The 25,042-nt window shown below is 38.9% G+C and overlaps 3 protein-coding genes across 3 annotated transcripts; all 3 read left to right on the top strand.

Moving 5' to 3' along the window:
- Positions 1–233: 233 nt before the first annotated feature.
- Positions 234–2,889, top strand: LOC128016323 (transmembrane 4 L6 family member 5-like). Its single transcript, XM_052600810.1, has 5 exons — positions 234–521; positions 699–764; positions 1,019–1,155; positions 1,359–1,545; positions 1,695–2,889. Exons 1-5 carry the CDS (start codon positions 330–332, stop codon positions 1,701–1,703), a joined length of 591 nt encoding a protein of 196 aa, XP_052456770.1. The 5' UTR covers positions 234–329; the 3' UTR covers positions 1,704–2,889.
- Positions 2,467–6,009, top strand: LOC128016322 (lysophosphatidic acid receptor 6-like). The gene is made up of 2 exons (XM_052600809.1): positions 2,467–2,568; positions 3,669–6,009. The coding sequence occupies exon 2, from the start codon at positions 3,711–3,713 to the stop codon at positions 4,611–4,613; it is 903 nt and encodes a 300-aa protein (XP_052456769.1). The 5' UTR covers positions 2,467–2,568; positions 3,669–3,710; the 3' UTR covers positions 4,614–6,009.
- Positions 6,010–11,721: 5,712 nt separating this feature from the next.
- Positions 11,722–14,175, top strand: LOC128016324 (transcription factor HES-2-like). The gene is made up of 4 exons (XM_052600811.1): positions 11,722–11,888; positions 12,585–12,680; positions 12,847–12,919; positions 13,090–14,175. The coding sequence occupies exons 1-4, from the start codon at positions 11,826–11,828 to the stop codon at positions 13,548–13,550; spliced, it is 693 nt and encodes a 230-aa protein (XP_052456771.1). The 5' UTR covers positions 11,722–11,825; the 3' UTR covers positions 13,551–14,175.
- The last annotated feature ends 10,867 nt before the right edge of the window (positions 14,176–25,042 follow it).

Consider the following 25,042-nt stretch of genomic DNA (forward strand, 5'->3'; position numbering starts at 1 on the left):
AACAGAAGCTTTATAAGAAAGAACAATGTCTCCTTTCCTCAAAACACTGTTTTTCATTCTAGCATACATTTAGTATGTTTCTACATTTAAAAAAAATGTTTTTGACAGACTGACATTGGTAATTCAAAGTACAGTCATAATTTTTATGGCAACTAATAAATCGTAAAAGTGTGACATCAGTTACTGACCTGATTACAGGTAGGTGTGGTGTTAGTCTAGTCAAATACAGTATATAATTCATCCTCTCCTCACTTTAGCACTTGAGAAGAAAGGCTTACACGGCTGAAGTCTACTTATTATTTCTTTTAATTAAACAAAATATTTACATCATGTGTACGGGAAAGTGCTCCAAGGGTATTGGCATCTGTCTCTATCCGCTGGCACTGGTGTCCATCTTCTGCAACATTTTGCTGTTCTTCCCTGATTTTGAAACCAGTTATTCCAAGATGGAAGCAGAGGGACTCTACCGTCTTACAGATGAGATCAAATACATGGGAGGTGTTGTTGGAGGAGGCGTCTTGGTAAGGAAATTCTACTCTTTCTCATTGTATTGTCAACAACACATTTCCCCTGACATTTCTGCTGGTGTTGTCTGACTACTTTATTGGCACTATTTACCTGAATGTCCTAAAAACAGAGCATACATTGTGGGCTACATATCTTATATATATTGATATGGCAACTGTTTTCCGTTTTAGGTGTTGATCCCTGCGATCCATATCCACAGCACTGGGAGACAAGGCTGTTGTGCAAATCGCTGTGGGGTGAGTTTTTCCCAGGCTTATGTGTTGTTGTTTTTTTTGTAGGTCTACACTCTAATACACTTCTATAATACAGCTGGCATGTCTACTTTATTTTAAAAATGAATATTCATAATTTATTTATGAGACAGAATTCACCCAAAATAGAGATATTCTATCCTTTACTCACTCTAATGTCATTCCAAACATGATCAAATATGCTCTTCTACTTTTTCCATTTTGTGACCCTTGCTGGTTGTGTTGTATTTGTCCATTAGATGTTCCTGTCCATTATCTTCGCTGCAGTTGGTGTGGCTGGTGCTCTGTACAGTGGCACTATAGCCGGGGTTGGACTGATTCGTGGACCAGTTTGCAGGTTTAATGATACCACATGGAGCAGACCATTCCTAAATAGGTATGGAAACAACTGGTCCGTCCCATTTCAAATGGCAAATGAGATTGTTTTCCAAAATGAACATTTACTGAAAACAAATTATTAAGAGGAACAAAGGCTCTCTCTCTCTCTCTTTCTCTCTATGGCTCTGTTAACTGTGTTTGTGGAAAGTTACGGTTTTCTTTTTCTTTAATATGACCATTTTTTGTTGTTGTTGTTTGCAGCACTGAAAGCTACTTGGGGAACTCTGACATGTGGGACATTTGCGAAGAGCCAAAAGATATTGTGCTGTTTAACATTGGCCTGTTTTCTGCACTGCTGGTGGCTGCTTGTTTAGAGCTGCTGCTCTGTGGATTCCAGGTGATCAACGGTCTCTTTGGCTGCATCTGTGGAACATGCAATCACAAAGAGGTATGTACTCTAGATACAAAGGTGACTTCATTTCTAAAGGTCAAATCATTCATTTACCGCATTTATTACTGATAGCCATACAATATCTAACAGAAAGATTGATTTACAATTTTTTGACAGTTGATCTAAATTATGCTCTTTTCCTTTAGGTTGCATAAGTTCAAAATGACAACAGCCAGATAACGTAGGAGCAAGATTTATCACCAGACACGTATCAGTCTTCATCTGTGACCTTTAGCAAATGTAGGAGTGTATAGTAATAAACAAAAAAGGATCTACAATATGTACTTCACTGTCTAACATTATATGTTGTATATAAAAACATTATTTACAGATTGAATAAAAGATTGAGAACTTGTGGCAGAACAACCTTTCTGATAATTTCCAAATCAAATATAATTGGACCATTTTTTTGTATAAATGTAAATATGTGAAAGTTTTTTTTTCCTTTCTTATTTTATTCAGATCTTTTAATAATAGTCAATGTTATGTTAATATTTATGTATTTATGTTAACATGGTAAAATATAATAAAAGAATGTTATGTAAATAATGTAAAAAAGGAATTACATCAGTACATGTATATCAAGAGTAATAGCATATTCAACCACTTTTATGTCAGGCAGGACTTTTTTGACTATGATTTGAATACCCAGATTTTTAAAGCTTTTTACTCTTAAAAAAAAAAGGATTTAGCTGGTGTAGTTGGTTGTAGTGGCTGACATAAAACTCCTTTTTTTTATTTATTGCACTTTTGTGATAATCTTGCTACTGAGGAGTTCAATGTGGTTCAGTGTGGTTTTTGGAGGGTTTCTGCATGTATGTTTATTTTCATAAAATTAGTATTTTAAACAGTATACAGTAAGATGATACCTTAAAAAGAACATCTCAAGCAGTGGACTGTTTCTGCTCTCACCACAAACGCATTTCCTGAAGTGAAGTGGTGACACAGCAGCACAAGAGACGGTTTGTTTCATTGGCATCAGTACCAAAAGAAGAAACTCTTTTCTATAAAACTCAAAAGGTGAGTGCAATTACAACATGCACCTAATCATTTTTTCACGTTAACAAATGTTAACAGATACAACTTTAAATTGTAATAATGGATTATTATTAAATGTATGTTTTGAACTTCATATTAACTAACATTCATAAATGCTTTGTAATTATTTTTTATGTTAATAATATAGTTTATGTTAACAAATGAAAGCTTACTGCAAAGTGTTACCAAATACTGTAAATGTAAAACATAGGATTAAAATAAATTCCTTGTGTATTAAAGGGATTTGACTTCACTATATATATATACATCTATATATTCACATCTATAAATACATTTAAAATGGCATGTTTTTGGGAAGTCCTGACTTAACAACTTCTATTAAAGTATTGCATGTTACACTTAAGGTATTCCTTTAGTATGCAAGTAGCGTGTATACATACATACATACATACATCCATACATACATACATACATACATACATACATATATATATATATATATATATATATATATATATATATATATATATATATATATATATATATATATATATAGATAGATAGATAGATAGATAGATAGATAGATAGATAGATAGATAGATAGATAGATAGATATAGCGGCTATAAATATATTTAAGTAAACCATGCAAGATTGCTACTGAATTGAAGAGCTTTGATCATTATGTTAACTAATTTTCTGTTCTACTGTAAAAACATAACTTATACAACACACTAATAATAATAGGTGTCAGAACATACAGAAGTTTTATTTTTTATAGAACTCATTTTTTTCAATAGAGATCGCAATTGTGTGGGTGTCAGGATGGCATGAGTTGAAACGTACATTGTACCTCTTATGAGACTGTTGATGTCACTTGACCTTTAAAATTACACATTTTAACCCGACACTCATTTCTAAACACTTTGAGTAGATTAAAGGTTTATTCTTAGACACTTTTGTACTTCCCACACACACAAGCTACTACATTCTTGCAATACTCTGCTGAACATCTGCAAAGAACCAGTGATTGAAAGATCTCTTCTTGGTGCAAAGATTGTTAGGCATGATGTTGTTGTTTTAACAATCATCACACAACCATTTATTTCTCTTGTCATTACAGGCCATTGAAGGTTAGTCAAGAAGATAAATCCTGAGAACGGCGATGCCAAATCTTACCAATATGACATGTCCAAAATCAGAAAAAGACCAGGTTTTTGTTGCCGTGTATTCAGTGGTTTTCATTTTTGGACTAATTCTCAACCTGACTGCACTTGTGGTTTTCTTCCGTAACTCTAAATCACGCTCGCACACCACAGTGTACATGATTCACCTGGCCTTTGCTGATATTATTCTGGTTTGTACACTTCCTGTGCGGATCTATTACCATGGGGGGTTGGGGGTTCCAAGTCCAACAATCTGTGAATTTGCTGGTGTCATACTGCTAAGTAACATGTACAGCAGCATCTTACTCCTCACGTGCATTAGCTTGGACCGTTGCGTAGCAGTCTGCTTCCCGATGTCTTCTCGTGTCCGTGAGGGCCGCAAGAAAGCATGGTGCGTGTGTCTGGGAATCTGGATCCTAACTATCACAACAAGCTTACTGATCTACTTTCAAGAGAAGCAAAACAATCAAGAAAATAAAAACAACATCACATGTTTTAGTGATTTTCCTAGAATTTCGACTCAAAAGCCTGCTCTCGTTTCCACTCTAATTGTCGGGTTTGGGATGCCACTAACTGTAATGATTGCCAGCTCATGGGCGCTCATCCGAGCTATAAGTAAAAGCACAGCTGTCCAGACTAGCAACCTAGTAGACAGCGGAAAGATTAAAAGGATGATAATAACAAACTTGGCCATCTTTCTGTTCTGTTTTCTGCCATATCATGTTATCCTTGTGCTATTTGTTGACTATAAAAATTCATGCTCACTGTTAAAAGCCTACCAGTATAGCCTCATGATAGCCTGCCTGAATGCAATGCTGGACCCCATGGCATACTACTTCACAACAGAGACGTTTCGGAAAAAAAAAATGACATCAAAGCTTTGCGCAAAAAATGGTAACTGAACAGACACAGCTCAGACGGACAAAACTGCTCATGTCTGCAACATGAGAGCATCAGTGGGGTGTCTATTCAACTCACAAGATCAAAATGAATGTTCATGTAGACTAGGTCTCTCATGCTTACGTCAACATAGTTTACATTACCATTCACATAGCTATCTGCTTTTGTAAGAAGGAAACAAAATGAGAGATACAGGTGCATCTAAAAAAAATAATTTATTGAAAATTTCTTCATTTTTTGTAATTTAATTTTAAAAAGCAAACGTTCTTATATTCTAGATTCTTAGCACACAAACTGAAATATTTCAAGAGTTTATTTTGTTTTCATTCTGATGGTTATGACTTACAGTTTAGTATGACTTACAGATCACTGCAGAAAGGGTTGGCTGTTCACAGAGTGCTGTATCAAAATATATTCATAGAAAGTTGACTGGAAGGAAAAAATGTGGTAGGAAAAGATGCACAAGCAACAGGGATGACCACAGACTTGGGATTATTGTGAGGAAAAAAACTATTCAAGACATTGGGAGAGCTTCACAAGGAGTGGACTAAAACTGCAGTCAGCACAGCATCAAGAGTCACCACACTCAGACGTCTTCAGGAAAAGGGCTACAGCTGTCACATTCCTAGAACCAAGCCACTCCTGAACCAGAAAAAACGTCAGAAGCATTTCATCTGGGGTAAGGAGTAAAATAACTGGACAATTTCTCAGTGGTCCAAAGTACTCTTTTCAAATTAAAGTAAATTTAGCATTTCATTAGGAAATCAAGGTCTGGAGTCTAGAGGAAGACTGGAGAGGCACAGAATCCAAAGTCCAGTGTGAAGTTTTCTGAAGTCAGTGATGATTCGGGGTGCTGTGATGTCTGCTGGTGTTGCTCCATTGTGTTTTATCAAGTCAAAAGTCAATGCAGCTATCTACCAGGAGATTTTGGAGTACTTTATGCTTCCATCTTCTGACAAGCTTTATGGAGATGCTGATTTCATTTTGGAGCAGGACTTTAGCACCTTCCCACAGTGCTAAAACCACTTCCAAGTGGTTTGCTGACCATGGTATTGCTTGACTGGCCAGCCAACTCACCTGACCTGAACTTCTATGGGTTATTGTGAAGAGGAAGATAAGTAAGATCTGACAAACAATACAGAGGGCTTCAATAACCCCTCAGCAGTGCCACAGGCTGATCGCCTCTATGCCACACTGCACTGAAGCACTAATTCTTTCAAAAGGAGCTCCAACCATGTATTGAGTAAATAAATAAAACCAGCTTTGAAGATCTTGGACATTTTTGTGTTGTAAATCTTTTTTTGATTGATTTTTGAGAAAATATTCAAATTTGTTGAGCTGAATTTTTTTATTTTCCTGAGCTCTAAGTTATAACCATCAGAATCAAAAAAAAAAAAAAAAAAAAACTCTTGAAATATTTCAGTTTGTGGGCAATTAATCTAAAATTTAAGGATGTTTACTTTTTTAAATTAAATAACAAAAATAAATAACTTTTCCATGATATTAAATTTTTTTTGCGATGTACCCATAGAATAATCATGTATGACTCAAAGGTTTTTTTCAAAAGAAAACCACAAGAAGTTTGACTTCTACATTTCTACATTGCTGACTGCATGCAAGCACTGAATGTGCAACAATAAATGTTCTGTGCAGCCTTGGTTTTTATCATATACATCTCTGATAAAGTATATAGATGACTCATTCAGTCATTGATGTGCAACAGTATGACAAATTAAGATCATTATGTTTTTATGAATATATGCAAAAGACAGTGGACAGTTCGATCATCTGCATTGCAATAATTATTCATAACCTTTCAGTTTTGCAGCAGTTTTTGTACACATATTTCAAATGTTTAAATTTGTAAGTATTAGTGCATTATAATTTTGCATGTGCATTTTTTATAGGTGTGTGACATTTTGTCACTTTTTCATATATTAGTAGACTGTACATATGTGTTTAATTTAACATTGCCTGCTTAGAAATTTTCTGTTACACATAATGTTTTGAAAGTCTTGATAAAGACCAAAATCCTCTTTCCTGCTTGTTTCCACACTCTTCCCCCTCTTCACCACATCTGCTTGACCTGGTACACACAGCTTGTGCTGAGTACAACAAAAGTTGTGTAAATATGTTAATAAAATTGATTAATACTGACCATTTGTTTAATTCTGTTTTTGGAGTTTTAATTACAGTTGTGTTATCCATCTATGTGGCTTGTTTTTTCTGATGCCAAAGGGAAACAAAAAGCAGGCATTGAATTGATAAATAAAAACATATGGCTTTTTTTTCTTATTTATTTAAAGGAAGGATGGTGAAACATGTTCCTCTTAGAGCCCTGTTTCCAAACAAACTGCTTTTTTTTTCTGCTTTTTTACCTTTTCATTAGTGAAGATCAAAAAATAACTCGTTGCATAAATAACAAATTATTGACTTGAATCATTTTGGATATTGCTCATTAAGTGGTGCAAAATGAAAACGAAGGCTGTAAAAATGAAAGATAATTTCCCTGAAAACTGACCTACTCTTTAGACCCTCTAAAAAATCAGCTTCCAGAAGAGATCAGATGGGCTAAAACATTAGTCAAATTTAAATGCAGACTCGAAATGGTTTTGCAGTGCATTTATTTAAATTAAGGATTGACATTTTGAAAGATATGTAGATAACCACAAATGTCTGCTGAGTAATCGACTAACCCATAAGCAGGGGTGACTCAAGGGAAATACTAAAGGGAGGGATTTTTTGCATCACATTCAACCACAGTGTCACGCACTTGCTGCATCCCAATGTGTCTACTTATACTACGACCTTAAAGTATGTACTCTTTTAGTGAAGAAAAAGTGCACACATTTGAGTGTGTAGTAGAAGAGTAGGCAATCTCAGAGACATCAGTGAAATCATTGATAAACTAACTGCCTTTTTGCTTTATTGACCCACTATTTTCCCATTTAATGCTGTTCAGTTTCTTTGTCAGAATCTGTATTGTTAAAAGCGCTATATGAATAAAGGTGACTTGACTAATGGACCACTCTGTTGCACAGTTACATGCATCCTGTCACTGTAAATTGCCCTGTCAATCATCCTCTCAGTTTAATTTAATTTAACTTCCTACCGTGTTGAAGATAATTTTTAAATGATGCATTTAAAGGTGCCACATGCATGTTTTTGACTCTACTAAAACATAAAAATACTATAATATGTTTTCAGATATTTCAGAAACATGCTAAGTTAATATACTTGTTTATCTGAAAAACAATGCTACAGTCAGTTAATCTTCTTTGAAATTGTGAAATTGTGTCTCATTTTTGTTTTGTGAAGGTCCAGAAAAGTATGAAATGCAGTCAGAATAGTCCATCTGCCATCAGTGGTTCAACCGTAACATTATGGAGCAATGAGAACATTGCTGCGCAGAGTACTTTTTGTATGCAAAATTCATTCAACAATTTGTCTCCTTTGTGTCTCTCCACATCACTGTAGCGCCATTTTGGAGAATATGAGCTGATTGCAGGCAGCTTACACTCTTCTGTGTCAGTCGCGCCACAAGAATGCACTGTTTTCTTTCAAATCAAAGTGTAAATACACATAGAAAACGTATCTTTGTGGTGCAGTTGACACAGAAGAGCGTAAGCTGCCTGCATTGAACCACTGAAAGCAGATGGACTATTCTGACGATGTCTTTGATCCTTTTCTGGACCTTGCCAGTGTATGGGACAGTCGCAAGCCTCCCAGTTTTTATCCAAAATATCTTAAATTGTATTTCAAAGGCAAGCAAAGCATTTACGGGTTTGGAACGACATGTTACTAATGACAAAATGTTCATTTTTGGGTGGAGTATCCTTTTAATGGAAAAAAGTTCACATTGTTGTTGAAGATGAAATATAACACAAATAACATTAAATAAACATTTTTAATAGGTCAAATTTTTATTATTAATAATTCAAACCCTTTTATCTAAACCTCTCTACTTAACATTCGTTCGCACACATCCACCAATGTTTTTTTAACTTTTTTATTCGTGTTTGTAGTTCTTAATTGAATCATTGGTCAAAGCACAATGGATTGTGGGTAAAATTAGCATTCCAAACTGGATATATAGCCCTCCAAAGGGCACTTCGGAGTGAAAACAATTAAGGCTGCCATATTGAAGGGTTGTCCCAAACCGAAATGCTCAAAACTGGCCACTTCAGGGCTCTTTGGATTTAAGGATTTTGAAGGGTACAACTGATGGACACCTCGGCCCCCATGATCCTTTGCACAGGGAAGTTGTTTGGCATCAGAGTTCGACTTCACCGGATAAATGTATGCGCTATAAAAATAATTTGTTGAATCAACTAAAAATACTTTGTTACCCCGCTGGCAAAATTTTTTTGTTATCTTGACAATTAAATTTTTGTTTAAACAACTTATAAAGATAATAAATTTGTTAAGTTGACTTGACTATTATTTCCTAGTTCAGTTGACCTAAATCACGTTTTGTCAGCTGGGATTTTTCATTTGTTTTATTTACCTGTATCAATAAACTTAAGCAAATGTAACTCCACTGCCTTAAATTTTTAAATAAAAATGACAAAACACTTTTTTATTATTTAATTTATTAAACGATAGAGACAACAATTTCATTCACATTTAAATTGAACAAGCAATTTGCTGTGTCAACACATCAACAGACAATGTGTTTGTCAAAAGGGATCATTTTAAATTTCATACCTCAATATGAAAAGTCAAAAGGTTAAACACTGCATATTAACCCTGCAAAAGTTTACCTGCACTCCCCCCACAATAGTGCAAGTTATTGGTCAAAATGAGAAACCAAGATTACATTTTGTGGTCATAATACAAGAAACAGATAGAAAAAGGAAAGAAAAGCACTTGTCAATTTAAAGAAAAATGTGTACATTACTGTAAAGGAAAATGTGATTTGTTTTCATGACAAAATGCGTATTCCAAGTCATAACATTATAAAATTGAATGTGCATTCAAAAAGTAGCGAAAGGTTCAAAACAACCAAAAGCTACTTTTAAAAAATGGAGCAGCTGTTCTTTGCAAGTTTTTGCAGAGCTTCAGTGGTGTATTTCATGCACTTGTGGTAGTGGATGTTTACTGCAGACAGGCCCTTTAGGAATCCAAATGCCTTGGGGACATGGGAGATGTCAGTGATGACATGATGTCAATAAGTGGAAAATACACCAACTAGGCTTAAAATTGTTTACATGTTATTTTCTTTATAGGTACCCTATATGATTTCTGAATGTCATCAAATGTGACAAACACATGCAACATATGAGTTTTCTTTTTCCTCAATTCAATTTTGCCTGCTTGCTATTCAGTCTAGTCTGTCCCACCATTTTAAGCCCATTTTGTCATGACAATCCTGCATGAATATTTACAAAATTAACAATTTACTCTTAGGTCCATTTTGTTATGAAAATCCTACAAAAATAACTCCCCTTAACACAAGATGAAATATGAAGGAGCCCCGTGCCTAGGTGTAGTAGAAAAAACTCTTAACACTTTGAGTAACAAATTTGATCATCGACCGGAGAAGGCCCTCACTTCCGGTCCAGTGGCTGCGGTTCTGAATCTGTTGGTGCTGCGGGTCTGCAGCTGGATATATCTCAACTCATGAGACAGTTTAGATGCACAATATTTATGCGTGTCTCTCAAAACAACGCTCATACCGAAAGCTCATTTTACACAGTTAAAACTTTACGTTACTTCAATAAAATCGACATTATACCAAATCTCAATCAATCAATCAATATATATGTTATAATGTAATTTCAATTTAGGACAAGCCCCCATTTGTTTTCAATTTAGGACAAGCCCCCATTTGTTTTCAATTTAGGACAAGCCCACAATGGTTTTATATGTTTTATAATATTATATATTTTGCCTATAATAGACTGTTCTACTTGTAGAATTTCTTGAGTTTCTAAGGCACCAGAGGCCTACTACCAATTTTGAGGTAGCATTATCAGCTCATGTATTCATGGTTTGCACTCTAATGTCATTGTTGTAGACTGAGCACCCCCTAGTGGTAGGTTAAATCAAATATTTTACTTTAAACACAGGAGCAGATTTCTCAGTCATTTTAACAATCGGAGCAATGGAAATGATCAATTATTTAGACACATAATCATGATAAATTTGACACGTTTTTGCTGGTTTATTGCAACGGCTCTGGTTTATATTTTATGCTGATAACGTCACATAATTTGCCTATAAATTAGTCTTCTTTTTTCTCTTTCATATGCCATTATTTTAACAAATCAGTCTTTCTTCGAAAACTCGATATAGGGGTTTGTTTTTCTGGGTTGCTGAAGCGTTTAAGATGGCCAATAGTGATTTGGCACCCTGTCTTATTCCTTCGACCGTTGGTCATTATTGCCGGACAACAGCAGAAAAGGGGATCGTGCGTGCTTCAGTGACGTGTGCCCGTCCCGTAGGTGAAAAAAACAATAGTGATGGGGCTAGAGGGGATGGGTCGCGCGCTGTGGAGGAAGGGGTGGGGAACTAAGATAATAGGAGTTCTCCTACTTTGAAAACACTTAAAACTAAGATTTCTTTGCCATTGTTGCACGTTACCATCCTCCAACTTTTAACATCCTCTGTCTTTGCGGTGGTGGCGGATACCCGCACTGAAAAATGTTTCATTCATCCAAAAAAAAAAAAAAAAAAGAATTATATATAGAATAGCCTATATATATTTAACGCAATGACCGCACCTATATGCCCTATACCAGGTTTAAGGGCATAAATAAACAGGATCATTAACTCTACAGGTGCATGCTTGTTGTGCTAAAATCAGTTTTTGAGTGTTGATAGTTCCTAAATAAGGTAAGGGCCACTTTCATTTTTCAACTGAGTCAAATCCGTGTAACTGTTTCTGACAGTGAGTCACTTGTAAAGTCAAACTTTTGAACTCTGCTGCTTCTTCTCAGAGCACCAACACTATGCAGTGGAACGTGGGATTCGTTGTAGGCCTCTTTAATAGGCCAAACCCGAGACTGTGGGAAATTGCGCAGCAAAAAGCACCCATGCATTGTCATGGTAATTTCAGTGGGTGGAGGTTTGAGGGGGAGTACTTGTTAAACGAGGTTAAGTGAGACTGTTTAGTTTCTAGCTTTATCAAGACTGCGCCACCGAAACCTCAACTTTTATAAACAGTCGTGGGAAAGCGAAAGGGTTTCTAAACGACCTAGAAGTGGAGAAAAATGACAGCCTCTAATAACGGCAGCGGTCCGGAGAAGAATTTCAGCGCAAAAGAAGAGCGAAAGGTAGTGACATAATATCATTTTATGTTGTTTTCATGTAATGCAACGATGGCAAAATATGTATTTATTTGTTCAATGCGGGATACATTAAGTGATAAAAAATAAATGAACGTAGGAAGAAAAAATACAGCAGCTTTTAGTAAATCATTCAGAACAGCTTTTGCATATTGCTGTTAGTGTAACTTATGGCTATTGACAATATCTAAACAAAAACTTAACTAAACTTCCAGAAAGAACTCTGTTACATAAATCTATTTAGTTGATTTGCTAATTTCAATATTGTTTTTCACAGTATACCTAGTATCTTAGTTTTAGATTTAGTTCCTTATGCATATTGAAAATGAGTGAAAAGAGATTGCAGTTAGTATGTTTTTTGTTGTTGCCTCAACTTGTGCTCAAATCTGTTGATGTCAAGTATACTGTTGTAAATTTGTCAGTGATTAAATATTGAATCAAATATTTAAAAATACTTGACACTCGAATTAACTTTAGTCAAGGCATTACAGTTTATGTTGAATACTCGCATGCGGTTTACTTATTTGGGATGTCCAATTGATATTTCACACTTCAGACATACACCTTACAAAACTGGCACATGTGCTGTAAGTCTTGTATTGTCAAATTTGTACTTATAAATCCCTTAAAGGATGTCTAATGAATATTTCATACAACCTAAAACATGCTTGTTCATCATTTTAGCTGCGGAAACCCTTGATAGAGAAGAGACGCAGAGAGAGGATTAATTCGAGCCTTGAGCAACTAAAGGGTATTATGGTGGATGCCTACAATTTGGATGTAAGTGACCTAAATAAACAATAACATATAGAAACATTCTTTATAGATCTCCTTGCACAAATATAATTCATGTAATACATTGATTTTTGTTTATATTCTATTAAAATAAATAATAAAAAAATAATTGTATATTGTATTTTTTCTCTAACTTTTACTTTCCCCACAGCAATCTAAATTAGAGAAGGCAGATGTTCTGGAGATAACAGTTCAGCACATGGAGAGCCTTCAAAGAGGTTCAGGTTAGACTATGTTAAAACCATATCTTTTCACAGATATTTGAGGTTAATATTATCTAAAACATACAAACAAACCCTTCTGATCTTTAACTGTACATTTATGATTGTTTACATGAGGTCAAACACTCCCATGGTTCTATATGTGTAAATTATATATCTATATATTTTTTTAGGTGGTAGCCTCAGTCCAGGCACTGGCTTTGAGTCTCGACAAAGATACAGTACTGGCTATATTCAGTGCATGCATGAGGTGCACAACCTGCTCCTGAGCTGCCCTGGGATGGACAAGACTCTGGGCGCTCGTCTGCTAAACCACTTGCTGAAATCTCTTCCCCATATCAGCACCGAAGCCGGAAGCACGAGTTCTGTTGGCACTCCCGGCCCTCTTCCTCTATCCCCGACCCAATCCCCTCTAAATTTGTCCTCTTTACATCCCCACCCTCTCCACCTGCACACCCCTCCAACTCCTTCCCCACCCTCCAGCCCTCCTCACTCTCCCAGAGTCCCACCGATTAGAGAGAGACCCCATGAACAGTCCTCTCCCCCCAGGTCTTCTTCCCCTCAGTCTCCAGCACAATCAGCCCTTCCCCCTTTCTTTCCAGGAGCAGATCCCTCCATGTGGAGACCCTGGTGAATGAATCCAGCCCAGCCCCTTGCTTTTCCTTGTCCTGCCCTCTTCTACCTAATAGTTTCCATTACATTTGATCTGTTGGGAGTGCTTTCCACTCAAAGGGGTGCATCATATTGGGTTACAAAGTCTCATGGGGTTGTGTGGTATCATTTTAAGCACTGGAAGTTAATTTTTAGCTATGTTCATGTTTTGAGGGTATGATCACAAATGACACCAAAGTTGCCCTCAATGACTTTATATACTAGTATTGCTGTCTTGACCACTTAGGGCAGGTTTAGATGACCTTTGCTTACTTTTTTTTTTAACAATTATATTTTTTTACTAGTTTGGTTTTAGATGTGGTGTGCTGTTAGGGGATTTGTTGAAATTATGCATGTCCCTCTACCTTAAATGCAAAACGCTAATGGTGATTCAGAAAGGGTAGAACTGACAAGGTCATTTGTGAAAAATATACTCCGTCCTTGTATATTACAAGAAGAGAGGAGTCTGACTAGTACCTCATATTGAAGCAGTTAAAACTGATTTCCTTTATGAAAAATCTGAACTGTGTATTGTATTGACCTGTACTCTCAAAAAATTGATAATGATGATGATTGTGATAAAGGTAATAAAGGTTAATAAATGAAAATGACACTGATGAGTTTGCTTTTTTTTTTTTTAAACTAATATATAATCTGTCATTCATAAGAACTGGCTCTTAGCCCACTGACAAACAAATATGGTTATTTTTTATTATTATTTTTACATTCACAAGCACCACAGACACTTCTAAATGAATTTTCTCAAATTCAATATTCTGTAAATTACAATCCTATTGTATAATCAGTTACTATACCAATAATTTGAACCTGAAAATTATATTCGATACACTGTGTAAATAAAGAAAAAATTAGAAAACACTTTTTTTCAGTTTTGCTAATTTCTTGATGGATAGTTTAGCATGCCAAATAGAAAAGAGCACAGGATCAACAAAATATCAAAGAAACAAAATATCTTTTAAATTACAAGCAACTCAATTAAAGGAATAGTTTGAAATTTTAATTTGAAGACACTTATCCATTGCAGAGGATCCATTTCTCAGCAAGTGATGTAAGGCTAAGTCTGTTCAAATCAGTACCAATGAAAAAACAAGCAAGTTTGCAGGGTTAATAATTTATTATCATTATTTATTAATTTTATTATATATTTTTTTGTTAAACTGTTCCTTTCTGGTAAACAAAATGTGCACTTGTTCCATATTGTATGAAAATTGTGCCATTACATAAAACATCCACTAGATGTCAATACCTACTAGTCACATAACCAAGTCCCACAGTTATTAGTCACGTGCTAAAATAAGATAACTGCCTCTTTTTTTCTTAGAGAGTTTCTTTAAGCCCCGACAGAGTAATATTGCTGTTTTTCCATTGCGGTAAAGTTGTTTTTATATTGGATACTCCTCAGACATTCGCGGACAAACATTGGGGAATATCTCAAAAGTGCATTACTAATAAAAGATTTGTCATAAAAAAAACGTTGAAAAAACAATGTGAAAGGATAGCCTAATTAATTTATGTGTAGCACGTGGAGTAGGCCTAGCTAGTACAAAAGTGTGATTTCAAATAAATGACGATGACATAAATGACTTATTCAGTAGTAACTATTAAATTGTTATAACATAATTTCTTTAGAAAATAGCATTGATGATGTCACAGCATGTGTAAAAGACACCTCCAACCAGGGGCGGACTGGCACCTTTAAGTTGGATGCCAGCATAGACAGTAAAAGAAATGGACACAGCGACCCCATTGGAACTCAACTGAGACAAGTGAAGTCTGACGCGCAGACTCAAACGAAGCTTGACGACGTCAGCAACCTGTCTGACAGATGTAAATCTTCTAGTGGCTGTGCGTGCAAACTGCCATCGTTAATCTTGCAGAGATGGTGAGCTTGAGCGGGGAGTTCTTTGGCGTGAGTGAGCAGGAGTAAGTATTCTGATTAATTATTTTGTATAGTATTTTAAAATGTAACGCCAGTACGCCATATTAAGTTAATTGCCTGCGAGCTTCTCCTCCTGTCTGTACGGTAATGCGACATAGAGTCGAGTGGTTATGACGCAATCGTTAGCCTATTTTTTACAAAAACTGTTTCTACGGGGCCATTATGTAACATAAAAGGTAATGGAGCCCTTTATACATTGTCGTGTATCTTTAGAAATAAATAATGGACAAATGGAGTCTTTAAACGCCTCAGATGTAAAGTTATTCGCTGTCAAAGTGACGCCAAAAAAAAAAAACTGAAAGAAAGGGTGGGGGTGAGAAGGAGAGAAAAAAATTGCGGAATTTAGATACTGAAGCAGCTAAATGTCGCAAACTAACTCAAATATATAGAAATATTTTCCAGCAGCAGCACCTCACAGTTAAATATTAGCAGCAGTGAAGAAGTGAACCAGACAGCTGCAGCAACATGCCACCAGTGATGATGATGATGGACAGAAAGAAGAGCTGGTTCCACAGGCAGATCCAGGCCAAGTATTTTTATTTTTCAGACTCTAAGTCGCACCTAAGTATAAGTTGCATCAGTCCAAAAATACGTCTTGACGAGGAAAAAAAACATATAAATTGCACTGGATTGTAAGTCGCATTTATTTAGAACCAAGAACCAAGAGAAAACATTACCGTCCACGAGAGGGCGCTCTATTTTTTCAGTGGTAGACTATAAAAATTAATTTTGATAAGTCGCACCTAACTATAAGTCGCAGGACCAGCCAAACTATGAAAAAAAGTGTGACTTATAGTCCGGAAAATACGCTATACCCGTTCATTTATTTATTCTGGAAAATGCATAAATTAATTAAAGATTATTGTAATAATATTAACTCCATATTCATCGGGAGGAAGGAGGCGGGAACCGGCCTCAAAACGAAACTTTAATAATTCAAAATAAACACAAAACAGCGCACCAGTCCCTCACGAACGACTGGTGCGCATAAATAAAAAGCAAACACATAAAATAAGACCCAGGCCTGGTCCTCTCTCGTCCTTCACGGTCGTCGCTCCAGTTTTATATCCTTCAATCTCCTACGTGGGACTCGAGACAGGTGGTGGGTCGCAGGTGTAGCTCATCTCCAATCACTACACCTGGCCTCACTCCTCGTTCCCACGTCTCTCGGCCCCGCCCCACTCGTCACAATTATTAAGTAATAAATTAATTTTAAGACAGCATGGAATAGATTGTATAATATGCTGTTATAACAGCATATTATATAATCTATTCCATGCTATTTTGCAATAAAACCTTTTTTTTTTTTTTTTTTATCCATTTCATCATTTGTTTATTCAGGTTGAGCTTAGACCAAGAGCAGAGAAAGACGCTCATTCCAGCTCAACTTTAAATTACTTTAAGCACCCCAAGTCAGATAGTCACATCCTAAAGTTTTTTTTTTTTTGTCAAACCACCCTCAGAAGAAGACAAAATACCTGACAGTACAGAGAGTGTTTAAGTTGAGTGTTTAAATAAACAGTACACAAAGATGGCACAGACAGACTATTGGTGAGTTTCCGTGCGACGATTGCTTTGGGCCGGGTTTAGTCAAAGTCAGAGTCAAAGTCATTTTTTAGTCCCAGTCCGTCCCTGCCTCCATAACATATTGTCATATAAACTCTATTTAACCAACTGGTCCTATAATATCTTCACAAAGATTTCCACACATGGTACATAAAGTTGTTTCTAGGAATTCACTTTGAATTTACAGCAATTTTTAAAACATTAAATACATTAAACTTCTTAGTCATGTGACCCAGTGTTTGCACACCCTATATAATAGCTTTAAAACTTTTGTCACGCATGGTACATGCAGGCAGTTTTAACAGTTTGTCCTTGTTGATTTTTTTTAAATATTTGTTTTATATTATTTGTTTGTCTATTTAACTTCCCAGCGTTGCCACACCCCGATAATATCTTCATTACTCACACATGGTAGACAAAGCTGTTTCTAGAAATCTTGCTTCATTCGTTATATTTAAATCTATTTTCCTGGTCTTGTGACCCAGTGTTGCCACACCCCCAGCAATATCCTCACCAACATTTGTCAGGCATGGTGCATACAGCTAGTTTTGACAATTTGTCTGTGTTGATATTAATATATATATATATATATATATATATATATATATATATATATATATATATATATATATATATATATATATATATATATATATATATATATATATATATATATATATAATTTAAGTCTATTTCACTTCCTGGTCATGTGACTTCTAAATGCCACACACTGTATTTTATTTATAAACATTTGGCAAACACCTCTCATGCAGTTGTTTGGACACTGAGGCAATTTTCATAATTTTGACTCGGTATACCACCAGAATATAATTAAAATGAAACAATCAAGATAAAATTGAAGTGCAGACTTTAAGCTTTAATTCAAGGGGTTGAACAAAAATATAACATAAAATGCTTAGGAATTACAACCATTTTTATACTCAAATGTAATTGGACAAATAAATATAATGATAAATAAAATGTTACTTTTTTAATATTTTGTTGAGAATCCTTTGCACGCAATCACTGCCTCATGAACATCAAACTGGGTTTCTTCCTTTGCAATGCTTTGCCAGGCATTTACAGCAGCTGACTTCAGTTGTTGTTTGTTAGTGGGTCTTTCTGCCTTTAGTTTTGTCTTTAACAAGTGAAATGCATGCTCAATCGGGCTGAGATCAGGAGATTGACTTGGCCATTGCAGAATATTCTATTTTTCGCTTCATAGAAATGGACGATGACAAAAAACAAACTGCAAAAGCATCCAATCATTTTCACTTCATTTGACTGAATCTGGGCAGAGAGTATATACCTATACACTTCAGTATAATTCATAATTCATCCAGCTTTTTCTGTCTTCTGTCACATCATCACTAAGCACCAGTAACCCAGTGCCACTGGAAGCCATGCATGCTCAGGCCACACTGTTCCACCATGTTTCACAGATGATGTTGTATGCTTTGGATCATGAGCTGTTCCAAGTCTTCTCCATAATTGTTTCTTCCCATCATTCTGGTACAGGTTGATCTTAATTTCATTCTTCCAAAGGATCCTTCTCCAGAAGTGGTCTGGCTTTTATAGATGTTTTTTGGCAAAGTCTAATCTGGCCTTGTTTGCACGTCGTGGTGAACCCTCTCATGCATAGTGTTCTTCACTTGGCTGGCTTGTAAATAATTATTTTATTTCAAACATTTCAGTTGACAACTTCTTCATTCCCGTTTAATACATTTCTACTGCACATAATACATAATATTGGCAATCTTATGTCAGCCATTGTAACATATAAACTCCAAATAAGTTAATTTAAATCTCTTAATATCTCAGCAGAAGATGATGTAACAACTCCAAAAACAGCATTACCTTTTCACTTTTCTTTTTTAATTGAAAATATGTTTATTTGAAGTGACCATTTTGGTGAACTGTGTTTGCCTGGGTGTCACAGTGTCTGGTCTGTGTATCCCTGGGCGTCCACTAGAGGTCTCACTTCCCCTTATCGTCACTGTTCACTGTTGATCCGGGGCTCCTGTGGAATGGGTCAGAGCCACCGTCTCACCATGGCGGACGGAGAGGTGAGAAGAAGCGCACGCTCGCCATGGTGGTGCCACTGCCCATGATGGCTGCTAGATCCGCGCCAAGAGGCCGGATGGACGCCAGCACAGCGCCACAACCCAAGATGGCCGCCAGCCCAGCATCACAGCACCAAGTGGTCGCCAGCCCAGTACCACAACACAAGATGGCCGCCAGCCCCGCGCCACAGCACAAAATGGCCGCCAACCCAGCGCCGCTGCGGTGCATGGCCACCAACCCCGCACCAATAGGCAAGATGGAAGCCACCCTCACACCACAGTACCCGATGGCCACCAGCTCAGCACCGACGTTCAAGATGGCCGCTGACTCATTCTTAGAGTATTTCTCCATTCTGTCACAGATCCTAGAAGTTCCCAAGACTGTTCACGTCAAAGCTGCTGAGCCAGCGCCACAACCTAAGATGGCCGCCAATCCAGCACCACAGCACAAGATAACTGTCAGCCCAGCGCCACAGCACAAGAGGGCCGCTAACCCAGCGCCAATGCCCAAATTGGCCACCGGTCCAGCGCCACAGTACAAGATGCCCGCCAGTCCAGCGCCACAACCCAAGATGGCCGCTAGCCTAGCGCCACAGCCCAAGATGGCCGCCAGCCTAGCCCCACAGCACAAGATGGGCGCCAGCTTAGAGCCACAGCACAAGATGGCCGCCAACCCAGTGCCACAGCACAAGATGGCCAACTCAACGCCTGAGTCGCCAGTCAAGGTGCCACCGACTCACCGTCATAGAGGGCGGAGGACGAGGAGACAGGCGTCTACCGTTCCTCAAGGCCTGGAGAACGTTCCCCAGCGGGCCGCTGCCGTCCAGGGGGACGTTCCCGAGCGGGCCGCTGCTGTCCCTGAGGTGGTGCCCGAGGTGGTGCCCGAGGCTGTTCCAGAGGCCGAGGTGGTGCCCGATGCCGAGGCGGTGCCCAATGCTGTTCCGGAGGTCGAGGCGGTGCCCGATGCTGTTCCGGAGGCTGAGGTGGTGCCCGATGCTGTTCCGGAGGTCGAGGCGGTGCCCGATGCTGTTCCGGAGGCTGAGGTGGTGCCCGATGCCGAGGCGGTGCCCGATGCTGTTCCAGAGGCCGAGGTGGTGCCCGATGCCGAGACCGTGCCCGATGCTGTTCCAGAGGCCGAGGTGGTGCCCGATGCCGAGGCGGTGCCCAATGCTGTTCCGGAGGTCGAGGCGGTGCCCGATGCTGTTCCGGAGGCCGAGGTGGTGCCCGATGCCGAGGCAGTGCCCAATGCTGTTCCGGAGGTCGAGGTGGTGCCCGATGCTGTTCCGGAGGCTGAGGTGGTGCCCGATGCTGTTCCGGAGGTCGAGCCGGTGCCCTATGCTGTTCCGGAGGCTGAGGTGGTGCCCGATGCCGAGGCGGTGCCCGATGCTGTTCCGGAGGCCGAGGTGGTGCCCGATGCCGAGACCGTGCCCGATGCTGTTCCGGAGGCCGAGGTGGTGCCCAATGCCGAGGCCGTGCCCGATGCTGTTCAGGAGGCCGAGGCAGTGACCGATGCTGTTCCGGAGGCCGAGGCAGTGCCCGATGCTGTTCCAGAGGCCGAGGTAGTGCCCGATGCTGTTCCGGAGGCCGAGGTAGTGCCCGATGCTGTTCCGGAGGCCGAGGTGGTGCCCGATGCCGAGGCGGTGCCCGATGCTGTTCCAGAGGCCGAGGCGGTGCCCGATGCTGTTCCGGAGGCCGAGGTGGTGCCCGAGGCCGTTCCCGATGCAGTGCCCCAGGCTGCTCCCGATGCCGTGACAGAGGCGGTGCCTGAGACCGTTCCAGAGGCAGTGCCCGAAGCCGAGGCGCCTCAGGTCTCCACAGACAGTCCAGAGTCTAGGCATGTTCCCGTGAACTCTCCAGAGTCGAGTCAGGTTCCGGCGGACTCTCCGGAGTCGAGTCAGGTTCCGGCGGACTCTCCGGAGTCGAGTCAGGTACCGGCAGACCCTCCGGAGTGGAGTCAGGTGTTTGTGGACCCTCCAGAGCCAGGGCCAGTCACAGATGACCCTCCAGAGCCAGGGCCAGTCACTGATGACCCTCCAGAGACAAGTCGAGTCACTGGGTGGTCTGCTGCTCTGTCCTGGGGGACTCCGACGTCGACCACGAGGACGTGGTGGTCATCCGCTCTGCCCTGAGGGACTCTGGCGGCGACCACGAGGACGTGGTGGTCATCCGCTCAGCCCTGGGGGACTCTGGCAGCGACCACGAGGACGTGGTGGTCTTCTGCTCCGCCCTGACCACACGGCTGTGGTGGTCTTCTGCTCCGCCCTGACCACACGGCTGTGGTGGTCCTCTGCTCCGCCCTGGTGGGCGCCTCAACATGCCCTTCTTGGACTTCTGTTTTGTGTTCTTGGTTTCTGTTTTGTTTCTGTCTGTTCCCCTCAGTTAGTCTGGCCCTCAACCCCCCCCCCCCCCCAACCTCCTCCGATCCTCCTCCCTCCTGGTCTCCCTGTTTTGTGTTTACACTTCTGGTGTCTGTTCCCCAAGTTTTCTTTTCTGGCCCTCCGTCCCTCCCCCTGAGCCTCCACCTGTCCTCCTGGTCTTTTTGGTTTGTTTTTTGTGTCTGAGGAGCATCTGGAAGCTGCTCCTTAGAGGCGGGGTAATGTCACAGTGTCTGGTCTGTGTATCCCTGGGCATCCACTAGAGGTCTCACTTCCCCTTATCGTCACTGTTCATTGTTTTCAGCTGTTTCCACTTACATCGTTTGCACCTGTCTATAAATACCTGGTTTGTTTCTGTCTTTGTTACGGAGTCCTTGTTTAATGTAAAAGTTATTTCATGTCTGTCATTTTTGCCTTGCCTTGCCTTGCCTTGTGTTCGTGTCTTGTTTATGTTTTGTATCTTCTGGTTTTGACCCTGCCTGTCTTGTTTACCCGTTTGGATTACCCTTAATAAAGAATCATACCTGCACTTGGATCTCTTCTCGTTCCTGTATCACAGCACGTGACATTGGGCTCTTGATCCTTGAGTCTTTCAGTTTTCCTTTTATTTGTCTGATTTAATGCTGTTTTTAAAAAAACGTGTTGCTTGCTATTTTTTGGTGCTATAAGCATCATAAAGTGGTTTGGTTCATTGATCACATCTGAAACGTAGTCACTGATTGTTAGATATAGTGTTAATAGTCTATCTAACCTTTCTATTACTGAACTTGTGGTACTGTAGCATTACCTGCAGGAAAATTATGGAACTCTTATCAGTTGAAGAATTTAAAAAACATGCTGAACAACAAGTTTTAAGCTTCTCTATCAGTCAAACAAACAATGACTTACTGAATCACCAAATGAATCTCACCAATGACAACAAAACGCTTCATGCTACAGTGCATTCTGGGTGTACCAAAAACTCATCCATGGCTCCTAGCATGCACTACGGCTGAACTTTAGTAGCTTATTTTGTCACTGTTGTTGAGGTTTGTATGGTGAGTGTTGATGTCTAAATGTGTCTGTATTGAAATTGTTGTAAAAAAAAAAAAAAGGCTTTTTAAAATATTTTCAGTATTATTGCACTGTTAACCTTTCTTGTCAGAAGTAAATTTGTTTAGTTTAATATTAAAAAATATTTTTATAGCCTCAAACTCATAACTACTGTATTCCCTATGAGACCGTGTCAGTTTAAAGTGTATTTTAAACCATTGCACAACATGTATTTCAATGCCATAAGTGTAGACAATTACAGCTGGTTTATTTAATTAAAAGACAAGTGTTTTAATAAAACACTACTGCAATTGTATTAAAAAAAAAGAAGAAAAAGAAGCTTAATATAATAAAAGCCAAGGTCAAGTGTTCAATTAAAGTAAAAAAAAAAATCACTTTAATGGATAAAAAAAAAGATAATACACTAGAGCTAAACATCTCAGCTTACACATGTAACCATGGTTAACCAAGAGGCAACGAGATGATGCCTCCCCTATGGGACATATCGGGGAATGCAGCTAGCATGACCGTTGTCTGAGCATGTGTGAAACAAAGCCAATCCTATGGTTAACGTGGCCTGTGACATTATATGCGGGTGCCCGAAAGAATAAAAGGGCACATGCTGAATACATCACCAACTTAGCTGTCTGAAGGAGACATAAAAAGGCAGGCCGAAGTCAATGGTGAAGGGACACAGCATCTAGTTCCCTCTCGGGAACCATGGTTATATGTGCAACCTGAGATGTTCCCCTTTAAGGGAACTTCACTCTACTTCCCCTAGGGCAGCGGTCCCCAACCTTTTTTAGCAACAAGGACCGGTTTAATATCAGACAATATTTTCACGGACTAGACTTTAAGGTGTGACGGATAAAATACAGCAAATAAAATGATACGACTGCCATAAAAACTGTGGTATATTATAAATATAATAATAAACATTAACTGTGTATTAGTATGCAACTTTATTAGCATCGTCTTAATAACATTGTGCCAACAACATGAATAACATCCTCTCTGCCCCCTAACCCTAACATGAAGGGGTATATGCTGTCAGTATTTTTGTTGATTTTTGTTTCAAACTTTAGCATTCATGCAACTGCTTTTGTTACAGAGACATCATCCGAAGGCAGCTACCTGCAGCTTGTTGTTGCCTCAGTCAGGGTCGGCCGTGTGCTTCATCACACACATCCTCCTCGGCGACGCTAGTATGGGGTTTCTATGATTTCAAGCTGCTGTTTAGAGCAGTGTTTCTCAGCCTTTTTTTTCACTTGGCTGCACTATGGTCCAAGTGCAAGACTCACAGGCCATACGCGTATCATTTACATATTATGTCAGCGATACAAACCAACCAGCTTTATAATAGACTATTATAGCCTATCTAATCGATTAGAATCTAATTGATTACATTAATTGAAATAAATATATAAATAATTATACTCACCATTGGTAAAACACCTGATGCTGTCGGGAGCTGACCAATTTAGTGAATTTCTGTAATTATCCGGAAAAGTCTGCATGTGTGAATGGGCTTATTTACACCCGAAGTGTGTTGCTTATGTCCAGTCTACTCCCATAAAAAAATATATAATGAGCGAGTACATCATGAATACATTTTCCAAACCATGTTTTTGTTTTATCCAGAATCACTACAGGACATCTATAATAAGTGTTTATATTTGGACTATTTTAGTCTGGTTGGGGTTGGCAATGCTGCAGAGCAGTACAGTTCCTGCGTGACTCGCCATAGTTATAAACAGAGAGATGTAGCTCCGGCTACAATGTTCTTCTGCCAGACGCGAGCGCCAAAAGTTACAGACTACAGCTTTAATGTAAGTTGTTTATTATTTCTTGTGCGGCCCGGCACCAAATGACACATGGACCGGTAACGGTCCGCAGCCTGGCGGTTGGGGACTGCTGCAATATATAACCACCCTCAGATCCCCTCAGATCCCCAATCAATGTCAGTCCCCCAGTAGACTAGTAAAGTATGGCTGAACAATAAATCACATGTAACTGTCAATGCACATCTCGTCAGTAAAGCTAGTTATGTTATTAGTAGTAAATCTCCATCATGTGGGTTCAGATGGAGCGGCATTTAATACACAGAGCCGTAGTTCGCAGAAAAGCTATGCAATATCACGTTCATAATTGAATGTGATTCATCTGTGATTATGAACGCAATATGGCATATCTTGTCCGCCATATATATAATTAAATATATATATCATATATATTACTATAGTACTACTTAAATATGGTAGGCACATAATATAAAGTCAAGTGACATGTGCCAAAGTATGCACTGAAAGTAAAAAAATAATGAACATAGCAGTCATATTTTAGACCAGCATCTGAGCAGCAGAATACGCACTGGATTACATTTGGCATTATAGAAGAAATGTTATTTCTCATTTAGAAATGTAAACTGTCAAATGAAGGTTTCAAAAAGTATTGAATATAAGGGTGCCATTAATTGTGG

This window comes from Carassius gibelio, chromosome A7 (genome assembly GCF_023724105.1).
Source record: "Carassius gibelio isolate Cgi1373 ecotype wild population from Czech Republic chromosome A7, carGib1.2-hapl.c, whole genome shotgun sequence".
Taxonomy (NCBI): Eukaryota; Metazoa; Chordata; class Actinopteri; order Cypriniformes; family Cyprinidae; genus Carassius; species Carassius gibelio.